A 17,393-nucleotide genomic window follows, 5' to 3' on the forward strand; every position below is an offset into this window, starting at 1 on the left:
AGCAACCGGTTAGATGTGAGAGAAGCAGAAACATTGCTGAGGGGACCTGTGCCTAGCGCGCTAAAAGGCCAGGTGAGAAGGTGGAAATAGACATCTCCAAGTACGCATGAGAAAAGGGACCACAGTCGTGAGTTTCCTGCTGTTTCTTAGACATCTGCCTTGCACTGGGAATGTCTTGTGGACAGCTTTCCCAAGAAGCCTTACAGGCAATTTTTGCTAGCTAAAGTCACACTGGGCAACGTTAATGACCTGGGGTTTCTAAATCCACAGAACACCRAACACAGTCACACCATATGGAGTAATGAGCTGAGTGTGGCATTCAGACTGGCCAGGATTTACAAAAATAGTAAAGTATTTTAAGATCAGGTCTCAGATCTACTGTTAGCCATTCAAAGGCATACAAAGCCTGCTATTTGGGTTTTCGGGGGTTTTGTTTTTGGGGTTTTTTTGCTCGTTAAGTAGCTCTCAGAAGCATCAATAAAAGCTTAAAGAGGGATATCCTTATTCCAGGCGGCCTTCAAACCCATTTGCTTCTTTCAATGAAGAGTGTACAACTACTGACTACACTGAGTACTGGAGGTGTACAYTGCAGAGAGCAGTGTCTGTGTGCAAGGGAAAGCTTTTACTAGCTGTCACACCACTTCTTTTTTTTAATCATTATTATTTTTCTCCATGGGAATACAAGCACGAGTCATCCAAGCCTGGCTCCAGAGCACTTCTGCACCAGCAATGCACACAGGCAGCTCTTTCACCTTAARGCTTTCCTTAAAGGAAAAGGGAAGGGCTGTGGCAGTCTAAGCTCAGCCACAGAAACTAAGACCAGATTTGTTCCTGCTCCTTGCAGGCACTGACCAGACACACTTTAAGACTATGCTTTATAGTCAGTTGAGAAAGACTAGCACTTCTAGAAGAGATGTATATCTTGGGTGAACTGAGTTACTGTCGGGGCTGCCTGCCTGTCTCCACTCACTGTAAAGAAAGCCTTAATAACCGGCCTTGCAATATAGGTACCAAAGATCAGTGCCAGAAGTTCAGAGGAGTAAGCGTAGGTCTGAGTTGCTAGGCTGGGGTCTCACAGGAGGCCTGGGATGGAGCAGGGATTGGATTCAGCCTCTATAATTGAAATACTGTCACCTCAGACATCTTTCACTCCTCCATCTAACAAGATCTGAAGATTAACCAGTGACCATTTTCTTCTCAAAGCAAGCAGAAGTCTTATATCTCATTTATGTCCAAAGTAAGTCTTCAGATTCCTCAAAATGGGAGTTAAATTGAGACTCTAAATAAGTAGCTCAAATCGACCAGGAACAGCTGAATGGCAGCAATACCGTGTCTGGTTGTGGGTGGCAGTGGTGCGAGATGGTGAGCCTGACTCCGTTTGGTGTGAACGCTGAGCACCCGCCTGTGATTGCTGCAGCATTTTGTTTGGTACGAAGTTATCCTATGATTGTTCTCTTATTCTTACAATAATTTGTAATTGTACTGTGCTTAGATTTATGTACTGTAAATTACATATGTTTTGTTTTGCAGGTTGGCTACTGGAATGACATGGATAAATTAGTTTTGATTCAGCATGAACCTACACTTGGAAATGACACTTCAGCCATTGAGAATAGAACAGTAGTTGTCACTACGATTTTGGTAAGGTTTTTTTTTCCTTCTTCTTTTCRCTGCTTGTACTGGTATGTGACACAAGCTCCTCTGTAGTTATAGGCTAATTGAGTCTGCCAGTTCCTATGTTAGTGGAAGGGTGAAAGCCACATATCTTAATTATCATGACTGTCATGTCTGTAGAGAGCTTTTTTGGTGTGCATTTTAAATAATGATTCACTTGAATTTTTTTATTGAGTTATAGCAATATCTTTTTTTCCTTATTCAATCATTTCCATTATTTACTTAAGTAATTCTCATAAATGTAAGTGAATTCTTTCAACTTCTGATCGATAAATTGTAACTCACAAGAAACTGGGGAGAAAMAAAAGAAAAATGTAAATGACAGGATTAAAAAGAGGGTATAAAATCAGATGTCTGTAACTCTGTTGTTGATACATTATATGTTCAAAATTGGCCTTAGTAATAGTTAAAGTTCTAAACACTATAGTTTAAGTGACCTGTCAAGACCGAATTATGTACTTTTCATTGTGAATGAAAACATGAGTTTAATAGATGTATTTGAATACATTTTAATATACTTATTCAGCGTTTTAATAAAGTTTTGCATTTTAGTAAAATCTAAATAGAAGTAGGTTTTGATTTTTCAGTATTAGGTGCRTGATAGGTCATTTTAAGGAGTGTCTGCAAAGAAAGAAGAATGTAATTGCTTCATTAATTTAAATTTTTAACATAGAGTTTTTCAAAAACATTTTTCTTACTAATATGTATTTTTAATCAAAATATCTAACAATTTCTCCTTTGAAATCAGACATGCCCTTTTAAGCTGATGTTTGTCAAAGCCAACTGGCAAAGGGCAACCTTTACCTGACTGCTTTTAAAATTTTACCTCTCAGTTTCCTGGCCTTTTCACCTACTTCATTTATACAAGACATTTTTAACTACTTAGGATAAGCTATGTCTCAAATGGGAAAGAATATGTATGTGCTGTTAGGCAGTGGTTTTCTAACTTAATACAGAGTTGAAAATAATCCGAAGGAAAGTGCCAAGACATTTTCTTACTGGAAAATGTAATTAATTAACAAATTTTTAGCAGTGTGTATTAGCATTTATACATTAAGTACATCTTAACAAATCTCCTGTTGAAGGTTATCATTCCAGGATGCAAACCAACCACACTACTGTACAGGAATTCAGAGTATAACTCCTAACGAAATTACGTAACTTTTTTTTTTTCTTTTTTTTTTTYTTTTTTTTTGCATGGGACATTTAAAAATATATGTATCTTTTTCCTAAAAAAGTCTTGGTGATGGAAAAAAAATATACTTCAGTACAGTCCTCCTCTTTTCAGCCTCTGATGAAGAATCCTATTTTAAGAAATTGATCAAGGAAGAAAAGAGTCCCAAGATGCTGCGAACATTCCTAACTAAGGCTCAAGTCTTAACCACCAGTGTAGTAGCATTGAGCTAATTTTTCCATATGGATTACTGTTCCTCTGACTGGATGACCAGGCACTGAACCACCAAGAAAAGTTCTGTGACTAATCTGAAATGTCTAGAACAGATGACGTTAACCTTCAACTTTGGCGAGCTGAGAAGAGAACGATGTGAATAACAAGCTTTCAGTCGAAATTTTCCTCTCATAACAATCTTGATCCTTGACTGAAGCTGCCATACATGAATCCTGTAATTTCCATAAATAGCTCCAAGCTTAGGAGAAGCGAGTAAAAATAATAATAAAAAGTAATATAAAAGGTTCCTGTTTGCCTAAAAGGAAAAAAGGAAAGCAAAAAAAAAAAAAAAAAAAAAAAAAAAGCTTTTAAAATGTGTTATCTTGCCTGTTTGCATTGAAGCATTTTGATGTGCATAATAAATGTTATCTTCAAAAGAACTTTTCCAGTCCCTGTATTGAAAGGACTGGTAGGATCATTTTCAAAACCAAAAAGCTGAATTAATATTCCAAAGCATGCCCTATGTTTATGCAGCATGTCGTTTTGGGATAATTGCAATTATTTGAAAGCAGCAATGCTTCTTGAACAAAAGTGTCCCCTTTTCATGTTTCGAAATCGCAGTGCAAGAGAAATATATCAGAATTTGGTTTGAATAAGAATATATGGTAAATTCTGCCTTACACTAGTCATGCGCCTCTCTCTTTGACATCACTGGGAGCTGCAAACATGATTCTGATGGCAGATTAAATCCATGATTCTTAATATTGATCTACTGGGGCAATGTATTAGAAACCAGAAACTTGTTCACACAGAAAAAGAGRTATTTAATGAGAAAAACTTTCAGAATCCTGTTGTTTTGTTCTTCTYTGTATTATGTATATGTTGCCAGTGCCAGAGACTTTTTGACCTCTTCATTGCCCTCTTCACATTCAAGGGAAGTTGAAATATTKTGGATGTCATATGATTTTGGTTGCATGCAACACTAAACTGAAAAGCTCTGCAGCCAATGCCGTCAAGCTTTTCAGTCTTCATGACAGGTGTCATGATTACAACTGTTTACAGTTTATCAGCATGGCTCGCTTTAATTTTTGCCCAAAACCAAATAGCACAAGTGGATTTGCTGGCTGKTTTTCAGTTTCAGCATGTGTCTGTGCTTACTTTGCTGTAATGTGGCTGTATGGCTGTTGCATAGAAGGTGCAAGGAATTAGCTCTGCACTCAAAAAAAATTAGCACAGTATTTTCTTCTCAGCAAAATGTTATGTTCATTTTTAACTTGGTGAGAGTATATAGGGTTTATCTCACAGTTTTGTTTTAGCATGTAGGCACTCAACCTATCTCCAGCTAGTCAAGTGGTGAAGGGGCAGCCCAGAGAAACACGGCAGCAAGGGCAGCTGGTATGTGTTATTCTCCCAGCTGCCGCTCAGTCCTGGCTATCGCAGACTCTGGCAGAGCCCAGAATCCCTCACCTTGTGTAAAGCACCTCCTCCTGTACACCCGGCTCTCTCAGAAAGGAAAATGCTTTCTGCCTGTGTGCATAAATGTTCCCCTCAGAGGCACCCACTTGGGGCCTCCATGTGCACGGTGGGCTCATTACATGCCTGGCGCAAGGATGCCACATGTAGCCCTCTGCTGACTCTAAAGAGAGGAAAGTGGTATTTCCAGCCCAGAAGAATGAGCATCAGTGATTTAGTAGACTGAGAAATGCAGTGGTGAGATGTAGAGATAGAACATAGAGGAGAAGGTTGGGAAGACTAWTCCAAAGTCTCTAATCTATTTAACAATACAAACAACTCTGTACATACTGATTGCAAAACATATATAATAAGAACCCTAATGAACCAAAGCCTATCTGCAATGAGCTCCATCTGCATGATGATTTCCAGCTCAATGTTTCAATAAAATAGACTTAGTATTGGCAGAATAAGCTGCAAGAGCAAGATTCAGTTCAACACTGAGTCCGCAAAACATAGATGCCTGTAAARAGGGTTTTAATTCAATTACCCACATATAAATACCTAGTGACATTTAAGATGTACTTGGGTATCCTACCTTCGCTGTTTCCTGCAGCAGTAGGATGCCACTTCCCTGCATGTTGTATGCCATATCTGAGTACTCCGTGTTGATGTCTCAGTTACTCCACATTGCTTCAGATGTGTGAGCTGAGTTGTGCCCCACAAGTGTAGGCTCCCATTAAAGTCCACAAAGATTTAGAGTTTGGTTCAGTTGTCCATACATACCTACCTCACACCCAGGGTCTCTGAGATATCCGCAGGTATGACATAGGTCCTGCAGAAGATCTGTGCCTTCCAGAATGGCACCTGGGGGCAGGCAGGTTACGTTGGGGCATCTCAAATGACAAACACTTCCATTARGGGACTAAGTTGTTTTGACTGATTTATTCTTGCCTTTCTTGCCCAGTCGCTTGGTCCTACCTCAAAAATCCCCCCATTAACCTTCTTTTTCATAGCAGACAATTTATTTCATTAGAAATGTTATTGATTAAATTTTTTAGTAGACTGGAGAAAAATTTAAAGTTTGTTGCATGACAGTAATAAGGTCTTCAAACCGAATCCTGAAAACTTTATTCAGAAAAAAAAGGAAAAAAAAATAAATTCTATAGATTTTTTTTCAGAATAAAGTGTCAAAGTGTGATGTTCGTGTTCTATAAACAAAAGATTTCCTTGCACAAATTTTTGTCACTTCTGCAAATTATTTTTATAATGTTTAAAGATTTTGAAAAGAACTACTTTCCAATAGGCAAGCCAAGCATAGCTCTGTTTGATATTTGGGTTAGTTATGTTCTCCAGCTTCCYTTATAGTATGGATCATCAGTTGTGAGCATTTTACTGTACACATGAATTTGTGGGGATGTGGTGGAATGATTTGCTTACATCTATAAAGGTAATTGTTGCAGACATCAACTTGTATTTACAAATGTTAARTATTGTTATAAAATTGTGAAATATATGAGTAAAGCTTGCACCATTTCAAATATCTGTTCTGTGCTACTCATTAATCATTTCAATGTGGACTTCAATGTGGACTTCTCTATGATTCACTACCCCAGAATATTATTAAACAGTTGAAATCTTGGAAATATCATTATGCTAAATCTTGCTCTGCAATAAATCAAAACTGTGTTTTCCATCAGTAGAATAAGAGTTTATAGTTCAAAAATGTGATAGATACAAAGATTGTGGGGAGAAGTAATATTTTTGTTGGACAGGATTCTATAACTGGAAAAGGTGAAAAAGCATATCTGCTGTTTTCAGCTACTTCAGCTGATTTAATAAAAGATATTACCTCTCCCTAGATATCTAGCATCTCTTATATCCTTAGACCAGCATGGTTACACTTACATTAGATTACATTAGAAAATGCTATTGTAATAGATAATACAGAAAAAAAAATCTACTTTAATGAGATAGATAGAAAATAGTATCAAGATATGGTTGAGTACACACTATTGATCTATTCAACTATTTCAKAACTTTGCAGTGTGACCTTGCAAGTTCATCTGTAAAATTTGTTAGCAAACCTATAGAACTTGCCTTTGAGTGTCCTGTTTTTATTAGACTGATGTCAGCACACAACATTAAGTTTCTAACACTCYCATAGTCTGAAATGACCAGAATTTAAAACTAAAATTGCTATCTGATTTTTTTGCAAGTGATCTTAATCACAAAAATGTACCAATGGAAAGCCACTTTCAGACCCACTCGCATTCCCCCATCAAATTCTAACTYGAGAATACACCCCTCAGGATCTGGCAAGTAAAGTAGGCACAAGAATTAAATAAACTATTATTTATTCCATGTAAAGTAGGTGGGAGGGAAAGGGCAAAGTAGTGAACAAAAGTTAGTACATATTTCCACTCTTTTAGTTGTGTTATTGCACACTGCAGGATTTYACTTGCTGCTCCTTTTAAAGTAGCAGCAGAAAGAGGTAATACCTCACTCTGTGAAAGTATTGTAAGAGACATTCTTTGCTGCATTTTGCTGTAAATCATTAAGATCAGAGCAGATAGAAACAGAAGCAGAAGCAGACAGGAAGAAGGAGGTTTACACCAAGCAGATCCTTGACAGAGTCCATGTCTTCTGAGCCCATGCCTGGTGGTTGCTCTCATCTGCATCTGCAGTGTCTTTTTTGTGCCTCGCAGCTACTATGCTCATTGCACGGAACTCGGGGGAAAAAGGAGTGAAATTTATTCAGCCTTTAACAGGAAGAATTTGTCAGAGGCAATTGAAATGTTTTCTTATAGCAGCCCTGTCTCTGATAAGGTGCAGGCAGCGGCCCTAGGCAGCGGTCCAGGTTTCGAGAGAAGGAGCAGTCTGACCTGGCTTCCTCTACCTCTGTCTCCTCTGAGTCTCTCTCCACTTTTTTTTTTTTTCAATTACATGATTGTAATTGTACGCTTTTGAGTTGTGATTTACAAGAAAGGCTGAATCAGAAGGGTGACAATCACTAACTGTATGTTTTGAGAAGAAAATGACTGTTAAGGTGCACCAAGCAAATGTAACTGAAGGTTGTAAGGAGAGTCTGTGAGTGATTATTGGACAAGACTTGGTGACACTTCTAGCTAACGGTTGGCTAAATCACAGTCCGGAGACATACTATTTTTGTCCTCTGTTTATTATTAACCATTTTTCTGAAATAACATATTTAGAAAGAYGCAAATTTTGGCTATTCTTTCCTGGGAACAGAGCTCCTACCTGTGAGTGAGGAACATCTGCTTTGTTTGCCCTGAATATTTTCCAGAATCAAGATCTGCTGGAAAGAGAGGACAGGAGCCCTTCTCCTTCCTCTTCTCTCTCCCTCACTCTAGAGGACAGGTGGCTGATTTTACTGGGGACAGGATACAAGGAGTGGTGCAGGCTAGTGCTGATGTTCAGCAATTTTTTCTTGAAGATACAAACTCTGTACAGCCAAAGGCATTGCACCGCATCACTGCAGTGATTACAATGTGCAGGAAATGCTGCAGCTCCGYGGTCTTCTCTCATTGCCCAGGTCATGCATGGCATGATGATAACAGCTTTTCTTATGATTGCCCAAGTTTTAGAAGTGCTTGGCAATTCTTAGCCATGCAGATGTAATAGCTGTGCTCAATACAGCAATCTGCTGTTGTCATCCTCAGATTTCTTTAGGCATTTAAATATATGCAGGGCAAGCACCCAGATAGCCAGATAGGGTGTGACTTTAGAAGTCACTGCAGACACTTTTCTGTGCTGTGTGGTTCTTTAGCTGCATTAATGTCTGTAATGTAACGTCTGTGAGTGGCTCCAACACTGAATTATAGCTAAGGGATTATGGCACGCAAAGGCGATTTCAGAACCACTTCATAGTAAAGAGTATCATAATAAGGGTGGAAGGAGGTTTTCTGGGGCCAGAGCTGAGAGTGAAACATTCCTGCAACACTTAGGGGTCTGCCACTATGTTTAAGCAAATATTACTGCTTCCTCATTCTCAAATAGTGTAATCTGAGACCTTTCTTTCACATTGAGGTAAAAAAAGCTGCACGACTTTCTCCATTCACATTACACAAAGCTCTGTTCTGCCGTCTTTGAACTGAGGTATATCTTGAGTAYAGTTACTACAGGGAATAAACTTACATAAGTAGAGAGATAATACCTCCCAAATATAATTTCTCTTTTCTGTTTTTCTGAATTTTCACTGTATAATTGTAAACTGAATATATTATTCAGCCTTTCCTATGGAGTTCTCTTGAGTGTAACCAGCTCCTATTAATAGGAGCTGCTTGTCTATATCTAAAAAGAGGAATTAACTTGACATACAGAAAAATATTGGAATTGGTTTATGCAATCCTCCCACTGACAAGGATTGTCAGTTTTTAAACAAAATATAGACTACAAAATTGGTACTGCTTATAGCTGATGTTCATGTAGTTTCACTGAAGAAAACATTCGCATCTACACATTTTACCTTTATTTTATTTGTGTGCTAATTGGGTATGTAGGAAAGATGTGAGTAGGGCAGAGGTACAGCAAGGTCAGTACTGAAAAATCAACATTTGCTAGGAGTCAGCACAGCCATAGCCTAACGGCAGATTGAAGTTGCCAGTATTTCCTGAGGTAAATTCAAGCAAAGGGCGACTTTAGTGGCAAGTGTTGTACCTGGAACTGACTATTAATACGCATTATGTGAAGTCATTTAAAATATCTCCAGGAAATACAATTTTGCATAATGATTGCTAAAGTCTAAATCCACAAACAGCCAGAAAAGAAAATGCAACCATGTTTTTGCAATCACATAATGTTCACTATTTATTATAGTATGATTTACATAAGGAATGTAAGATCCACTTTTCAAGACAGGTTTTACTGGTTTCCAAAGGCACTAACTAACCAGTATGATGCTTTGGTACTTATTTTTCATGTAGCATGTAAAGTTAGCTTAATATCATTCTTGTGTATGCTTAGATTCACACTCAGAAACCTTGCAGAATCTGTACTGTTTATTCAAAGGTGAAGATATCCATTTCCTCTAGGAGATATTTCTGTTCTTATTAAAATATACATAACCTCTTAGTAACTATGTATTCTAACTCCAAGAAAGCAAATCATTCGGGCTGTGCATCTGAAATTACATAGACAGTAACCATACCRTGTGAGAGGATGGATGTATATATCTAAGTTGAAAGGTTAAATTATGCCTTGCACTATCCCGTGGTCATGCATTACACTGGTTCAACTCCTATTCATGCTTTCTGTTTACTATATACTCCACTAAGGTCTTTCAATTAAAATAAAGTAAAATTAATGTAAATTCTTGGTTATTTTTGTGTTTATAGTTTATAAAAGTTGAAAGTTGCTGTGAAACCTGTAAGCCAAAATGTAGTGGAAATAGTTTAACTCTCCATTAGGATTTCTGTTCATGCATTTAAACATATATGTGCTAATCCTATCCATGTACTTTTGATAAAATGTATGTTGTTTAATCAGTAGATGATATGTTGCTTTTCAGAGTCTATTCTGTATACTTTTCCTTTACAGTTCTACTTCTTTCATTATAGGAAGCCCCATATGTTATGTTCAAGAAAAACCATGATACGTTTGAAGGGAATGACAAGTTTGAAGGATACTGTGTAGATCTGGCGTCAGAAATTGCAAAACATATTGGTATCAAGTACAAAATTGCCATTGTTCCTGATGGAAAATATGGAGCAAGGGATCCAGAGACAAAAATCTGGAATGGGATGGTGGGAGAACTTGTTTATGGGGTAAGCATACCAATTTTTGAAGTAGGATTTAACTTACCATAGTATTAGTCATAAAATAGGAAGTATATATGCATTTTATTTAATCTTGAGGTCACAGAAAAAAAACCAATTCTGTTTCAGATCTCTGTGTTTTCATTTATTTTCAAGTAAAAATCAAATAGTTTCTTACAAATTCTACTATTTATTCAACAAGTACCTTCTAATGTTAGCACATTTCATAATCTGAATAGTCCTTAAAAAAGCATTAATGTTAGAACTAATAATAGACCATTAATACCATTTATTTCTGATATATTGTAAAACTCACTTGGGAAGAACATCTTTCATTTATTCATTGTCATAGAATGGACTATCATGAAGCATCTTTAAAAAGATAGCATTCTTGGTCTAGATATTTTGAAGGATGAAGCATCCACCATCATATATTAAAACGTGTATAGCAAACCACTCAGACAAGTACACACCTRGACCATCTAGAATTAAACCAGATTTTTAAGACTGACATCRATGGTAAGATTTAAGAACAAAGYCGGTAACTAGGCAGTATGTATTGTACAGTTATCTGGAGGAGCATTCTCAAAAAGTATAATAATTAAGAATTCTGTAGACAAACGAAATTGCAGTATTAAATAAAAATAGTTCCAACAAAGCCAAAGAAATATTTGCAGTCTCTAGTGTTACCAAAGGTAGTAAGAACTCAGTGCTGTGGCTGCTGATGGCTGCTGCATCTCCTCTCTGCACTGAGAATGGGTCAGAATTCTTACAGAAGCTTTAATTTTGGTGACAGAATGAAAATAAACATCCTGAAACTATTATGGCAAGAACATTTCTACTAATGCCCTCAACAGAAATATGCCTCCCTCTACCTGTAAGAATACCGGTTGGCTCACCCTACAGTCTGCAATTTCCCCAAGAGCCTGGCAATTCTGGGGTGGGGGGAGGAGGGGATTAGGCCACATGTGGCAAAGCCTGGCAGCTCCATTTGTGCTCCCTTCCATCTGCTAAGTAAAATCGATAGATTTTGTCAAAACCTCCTCCAGTGGTATCAGTTCAGGGAACTTCTCAACACAAAACTGTATCCTGTAGGAGGAGTATAGGAAATAGTGTCAGAGTTTTATTGATTTGCCCTTCCAAATGGGAATGAGAAGGTTACACCAGCCTTACAAACCTTAGATGTTCTTGGAAGTTCTTGGAGGAACCAGTATCACTTGTCTCTTTAAAGCGTGGGAAAGCTGTACCAATTGTATATCTGCTTTAGTGTTCTGCAAGCAGCGTAACTCTCAGGTTGTTAAAAGGCAATGGTTTATCAGAATTATTTTATCAAATGGCTGAGAAGAAGGAGGCAATTCCTTATCTGTCCTTTAATTGCAACAGCCATCAGATGGATGTCAAYGTCCATGTACTGTTTTACACCAGTAGGTTTAAAATATCTGAAAAAATTTCAAATTGTGGGAAAATCCCCTTGCTCAGATGCRTAGAGTCTTAATGGCAGAGTTTCATTAGCCTATAATCTAGTTAAAAATATAGATGAAACTTGAAATTAATCTTTAGTTTTTTGTATGTTTTTTTTCCCTCTTTCATTTGTCTCAAAAAATTCTCATCAAAACCAAATTGCTAGAAGGATGAAGAATCCTTCAGCATGAGAATGCTCCTCCAGATAACTGTACAATACATACTGCCTAGTTACCGGCTTYGTTCTTAAATCTTACCATTGATGTCAGTCTTAAAAATCTGGTTTAATTCTAGATGGTCTAGGTGTGTACTTGTCTGAGTGGTTTGCTATACACATGTTTTAGTATATGATGGTGGATTCTTCATCCTTCAAATTGTACAGCAAAATAGAAAGGAAGCTCACACAGAGTTTAAAAGCTCCCGTGGAACTGACTATTTAGGAATAATGCAGGCTTGTTTAATTTTGGAACTGAGCYGCATGAGTGAGGCCACAGCGAAGCTCTCTAAGCTGCTTGCTGTGTGAAGAGGAGCAATAGCGCTCCGCTGTCGCCCAGCGTATTCACTATACACTATTCCAAAGGGCCCCTAAAGCTGTATCTATCCTAGTACAAAAAGCAGTGCCAAAAAACGTCCCTGGAACTGAAACTCCCTTGCCTGATCTGCCAAACCGCTAGGATGGTGTCAGAGGGTCCCTGGCGTAGTTTTGGCCCAAGTCTATTATTACTCTCTGAAACAATTTCTGAGCACAGTTGGTCAGTAGCATGGCGGTGAGACCATTCCCAATAAGCAGTTCGAATGCAGCCTTCATGGTGTGGAGGTTAAAAGACCTTCCTGATGGCAACACAGAATATCCTATATCAGCTGATCTTAAGGCCAAGAGCTACYCCCAGCATTTTAATTTATTATTATAGGCATAACTTCAAAGCAAATTGTTCTTCCTACTGACATATGAAAGCTTGCTACTTAGGATTTCCACGTGGGCTCAGAGTGAAAGCCATCCCCTCTTCGATCACTGGCCAGATTTATGCAGTAGCAGGTCCCCTGGCCTGTTCCGTGCGCAGAATCAGTCAGCCAGACTCTATCCTGCAGAGCTGTGCTATGTAAGGGGATGTCCACCTGTGTGGTAGATCCCTGATTTGTAATCACCAGTAGTCTAATTAGTTGGCTGTGCTTCRGGCCAGGCTCCTTGTGTACAGCCAGGATGGGACAGAATTTGCAGGTGAATTGGCAAGACTGCGTGTTTGCAAAACATTTTACAGTTACGAATTCCTAACTATGTGAAAGGATCAGCAGACGTTTTTGTGCCCACCAATGACCAAGTGGATCTTTACTGTGTCGTAGGAGAGTCTCCCCTCCCACCAGCTCCTTACACCACACCTCAGTGCAACTTGGCTCGTGTTTGTGCTACTGAGAGTGGATGCATGTGCCAGTTTTCTCCTATAAGCCATGTTCCGAGCCCATTCCGAGCTGAGCACCTTCTGACACTGCGCAAAGCAGCTCGCTTGATATCTATTGTTCATTTTTCCGTCGTGTCCTAGGGGGATCCGTGTATAAATTGCTGTGATATGCAATTTTGCTATGACTGTGCATAAGGTGTGTGTGATGGGGGAGGAGGTTATTCTCTTGGTTAGCACTCTATTTAGCACTCTATTAAAAACTATCAGATAATCCTAGTCATGTGTCCCTGATGCATCCAAATGCCAGCAATAGTCCCTGGGGGGCTCTACAGCCCCTGATAACTAGCTTAGGCACAGAAGAAATGCCAGCAGGGAATGATATTCCATTAACCATCTGCAAGAGGTGTTTCCAAATGCCCAAATGCACTAGCAGTCAGCCCCGATTAAGTATTCATTCTCCTGACACAAAATGCTGTTCTGTCACTGTTTAACATGGAAGGTCACAATTCATTTCTGTTTAACATCTGAGATGCCATCAGCTTCTGAAGCTGAAATTATTTTGCTGCCTGACTTTTTTTCAGATAGTTTTACCACCTCTGTACAACTTGTATCAAGCATAGGTTTTATTCACAAGATTGTAATAATATATTTTGGAGAGTAAAAGTCTCTTACCATCAGGCCTAATCTTGTCCCATTGTACAATATCAGAAGGATCCAGTATCCAGCTGTACTTGGTAGTGACACACCCTTACTTGAAATGTGGGTACAGGTGCAATTGTTTCAAATATACATCATTAGTCTTTGTTCAAACAAAACATGGAACAAAAAGCATGAATAGTTTGCAACATTGTTACATTTTAATCATGTAAATACACAATTATATGATGTATCTTCTATGGTGTACACTARCTGAGCAAACCCAAAATGCTGATGTTTATAATGCACAGCTATTGTCATTATGTGGCTTTCAACAAAGAGGAGTCTTTGTAGGCTTTAATGTGGCGCACGATATTCCCCAAAAATAATTAATAATATCACAAAAGTAATAAATAATATGATTTGATTGGGACAGCTGCATTTGGTCCAGTTGTTAGATATCTAAATGTGACCTAGTCGTGTAGTGTCCCTTTACTTTAACTGTCTTGGAGCAAGTTTATTTATGGTATGATTCAGTTGATGTTAGACTACTGTTGTGATATGAGATGGAAAAGTTCCTCTTTCTTTCCTTTAACTCCTCAGAGTAGTGTAGACAATTAGCTCTAATGGAGATGTGTACTTTGTAAACTTTTAAATTTGATAAGGTACGTAGCTCATCTAGTGTTTCACCTAACATATACAATRTGCTAATTTTGGTGTTAAAATCTCCACATTTAGCACTGAAATGGTGTTTTCACTTTTCCACCTCATATTGTAAAAACTAATAACCCTTAAAGGTACCTTTTTAATCCCAGTAGCAACTTGAAGACACAGAAATCAAGTCTTAGCTCAAACTTTTGAAGACCAATAATCAAGTCTATCACTTACAGTAGATGTTAATAAAGATACCTCTTTGTCAAGTGTAGAAAACATGAACAGTAATAGATCACAGTTTCTGTGAGTTATTTCAAGAACTCCATATTAGGTATTACAGTAGTGAAATTTAGAAATGTAAAAGACACTGACTCTTGTTTAACTACAACAGTTAAACCATCTTTCTACAGAAAGGGAATTTATGAGTGAGATGAAGTATAAAAATATGCAACAATGCCACTAACTTAAAACATCCTAGAATCCTTAGACTATGGAAACCACATTTACTTTACAATTTTGAAGATGATAAAAATATATTTTAGACTTTTTTCTTCATATTTATAAATGAATATTTATTTATATTGATAAAATATGTTATATTTCAGTTAGATTCATGTAATCACAAGTGTTCAAGAACACAAGATTTGAAAAATGCATTGTATTACAGAATTTACACTAAAATGCAGAGAATTAGCAATATTATCATAATGTTTATAAGTATCAGAGACAGTGGCTCAGACTCTTGCAAAATGATGATTTTAACTTAGAACTTATTTTTTAAACTATAATACCTTAATGTGTAATTATGTTGATAAGTTTATATCACAACTATTTCAGAATCATAGAGACAATCTGAAGATTAATATATAAGAATTCTTATGTAAATCTGCATTTTGGGGCCATTACATGATTCAGTCCTTTTGAATTAATTAATATGTTGCAGCTACAGTTCAATTATAACTACAAGAAATTAGTTTTAAATTAAATTTCATAAGATATATGTAGCTCGATATAAATTAGTGCATAAAATAACAAAACAATACATTATTTTAAATATGTTTATATGTTTCAAGCTTGTGAAATGACCAAAAAAAACCACACCTACATTTCAATTTCTCTTTTTTCCTTCACCACACAAGCTATTTGTGTAATGTTTGGATTAAACAAACTATTTAAGCACATCTCTAATTTTCAATATTTCTTAATCTCCTTGAAATTGATAGGCTTTACATAGGATTTAAATATATGTTGTACTGAGTATGAATGTCCTTAAGGATGGGCTAAAATACAAGATTATCTCATACATTGAGAACTGAAGCAGAATGGTGCCACCRGAGAAGGCAGGTTATGAGTCTACTTTATTTGCAACTGGGAAGAATCTCTGGCATTCTGGGATTTCCTAGAACAAAATATTATCAAAATTTCATGGTCAGTTACCCTCCTCAGCCCATACTTACCCACCTGGAGCCAGAATAGTGACGATAAGCAGCAGAAAGGTTTCAGCAGCTGCTGCATCTCTGTTCCCCTCCTACCAGTGCACCTTCTGGTCCCCACACTTCTTACAATTCCCATCTTAAGGACTGGTGTAATGACGTCATTAACATTCAGTGCAAGGCAAGGAGCAAACCTCAGTTTAATATGGAGTATCTGAGCTAAAAATGACCTATTAGTGCAACTGGAATATCTTACAACTTAATGTACACATCACTGTTAGCAGCCGTAATCATCGTCATCATCATCAATAATGATTCATTCAAGACTGACATTTTAATTCTAAACATACCAGAAAAACTTTTTTTTTTTTCCTTTCTCTCTAATGGGAATGATTTCAACACATTTTTCTTTTTATTCRTTTAATGCAAGATTTTGCATTACTACTTTTGGTATACTTGCCCTTATGCATTGTTTAAAATCCAATTAATTTYTATTGAACTATCTGTCCCACAAGGTAGCTGTACTATATAGTTTTGTGGCATCACAGCATTAATTAGTCATCTCATTTGCTGCTTCATATTATTTGTAGCTTCTCTTATATGCTCTATAAAACCATATTGAGTAAGTACAGATTGTGATGGAAACATGCTATAAAAACAGTTAAGCCACAGTATCCTGATGTTAATGACATACCTTTGGAATTAGCTGCTTAGTTGAGTTTATAAACCAACTCCAATTAATCTATACATCTATATTTCTTTTTTCTTTATAGAAAGCAGAGATTGCTGTTGCGCCTCTGACCATCACTTTGGTACGAGAAGAGGTCATTGATTTTTCTAAGCCTTTTATGAGTTTGGGGATATCCATTATGATCAAAAAGCCCCAGAAATCTAAACCAGGAGTATTTTCCTTCTTGGACCCTTTGGCGTATGAGATCTGGATGTGCATAGTCTTTGCCTACATTGGTGTCAGTGTGGTCCTGTTCCTAGTTAGCAGGTTTAGTCCATACGAGTGGCACACAGAAGAACCAGAGGATGGGAAAGAAGGACCCAGTGATCAGCCTCCCAATGAGTTTGGCATATTCAACAGCCTCTGGTTTTCCCTGGGTGCCTTTATGCAACAAGGATGTGATATTTCCCCAAGGTTTGTGTCAAATCTTTTTATATTTGCATTTTATCTTCAACACTGAAGCATAGAATCTTCCTTCTTTTATTTTCCTGGCAGTGTTTAGAAGTTCATTCTTTAGGAAACCTTTTCATTTTAATTTCTTAACAGCTATGATAAGGGCAACAGAGAAATTGCTTTGAATTTCAGTCATTATTATTATTTTACATATGTCAATGTACATAAATCACAAACAGAACTCAGCAGCAGCAGGTACACACTGGGAAAATTCCATTGACTTGACTTCAGAGGAATTACGTTGTTGCTAAATTAGTTCCATTGTATTACAATTATGAAATCCACACTATTATGCTGAATATTTGCTTTGCATGAATGAATGCCCCATTTTTGCTTCCT

General features: G+C 37.3%; 1 protein-coding gene across 2 annotated transcripts in view; it reads left to right on the forward strand.

The window, feature by feature from the left end:
- Positions 1–17,393, forward strand: part of GRIA4 (glutamate ionotropic receptor AMPA type subunit 4) — a 228,106-nt gene that overhangs the window by 160,439 nt on the left and 50,274 nt on the right. For both annotated transcript variants that reach the window (XM_085309044.1, XM_085309043.1), the window contains exons 9-11: positions 1,531–1,641; positions 10,093–10,299; positions 16,645–17,015. In XM_085309044.1, coding sequence (XP_085165170.1) covers positions 1,531–1,641; positions 10,093–10,299; positions 16,645–17,015 — 689 coding nt within the window. The remainder of the gene's footprint in view (positions 1–1,530; positions 1,642–10,092; positions 10,300–16,644; positions 17,016–17,393) is intronic.

This window comes from Rhea americana, unplaced genomic scaffold, assembly GCF_003343005.1.
Source record: "Rhea americana isolate MKP2758 unplaced genomic scaffold, rheAme1 scaffold_29, whole genome shotgun sequence".
NCBI classification, from domain to species: Eukaryota; Metazoa; Chordata; class Aves; order Rheiformes; family Rheidae; genus Rhea; species Rhea americana.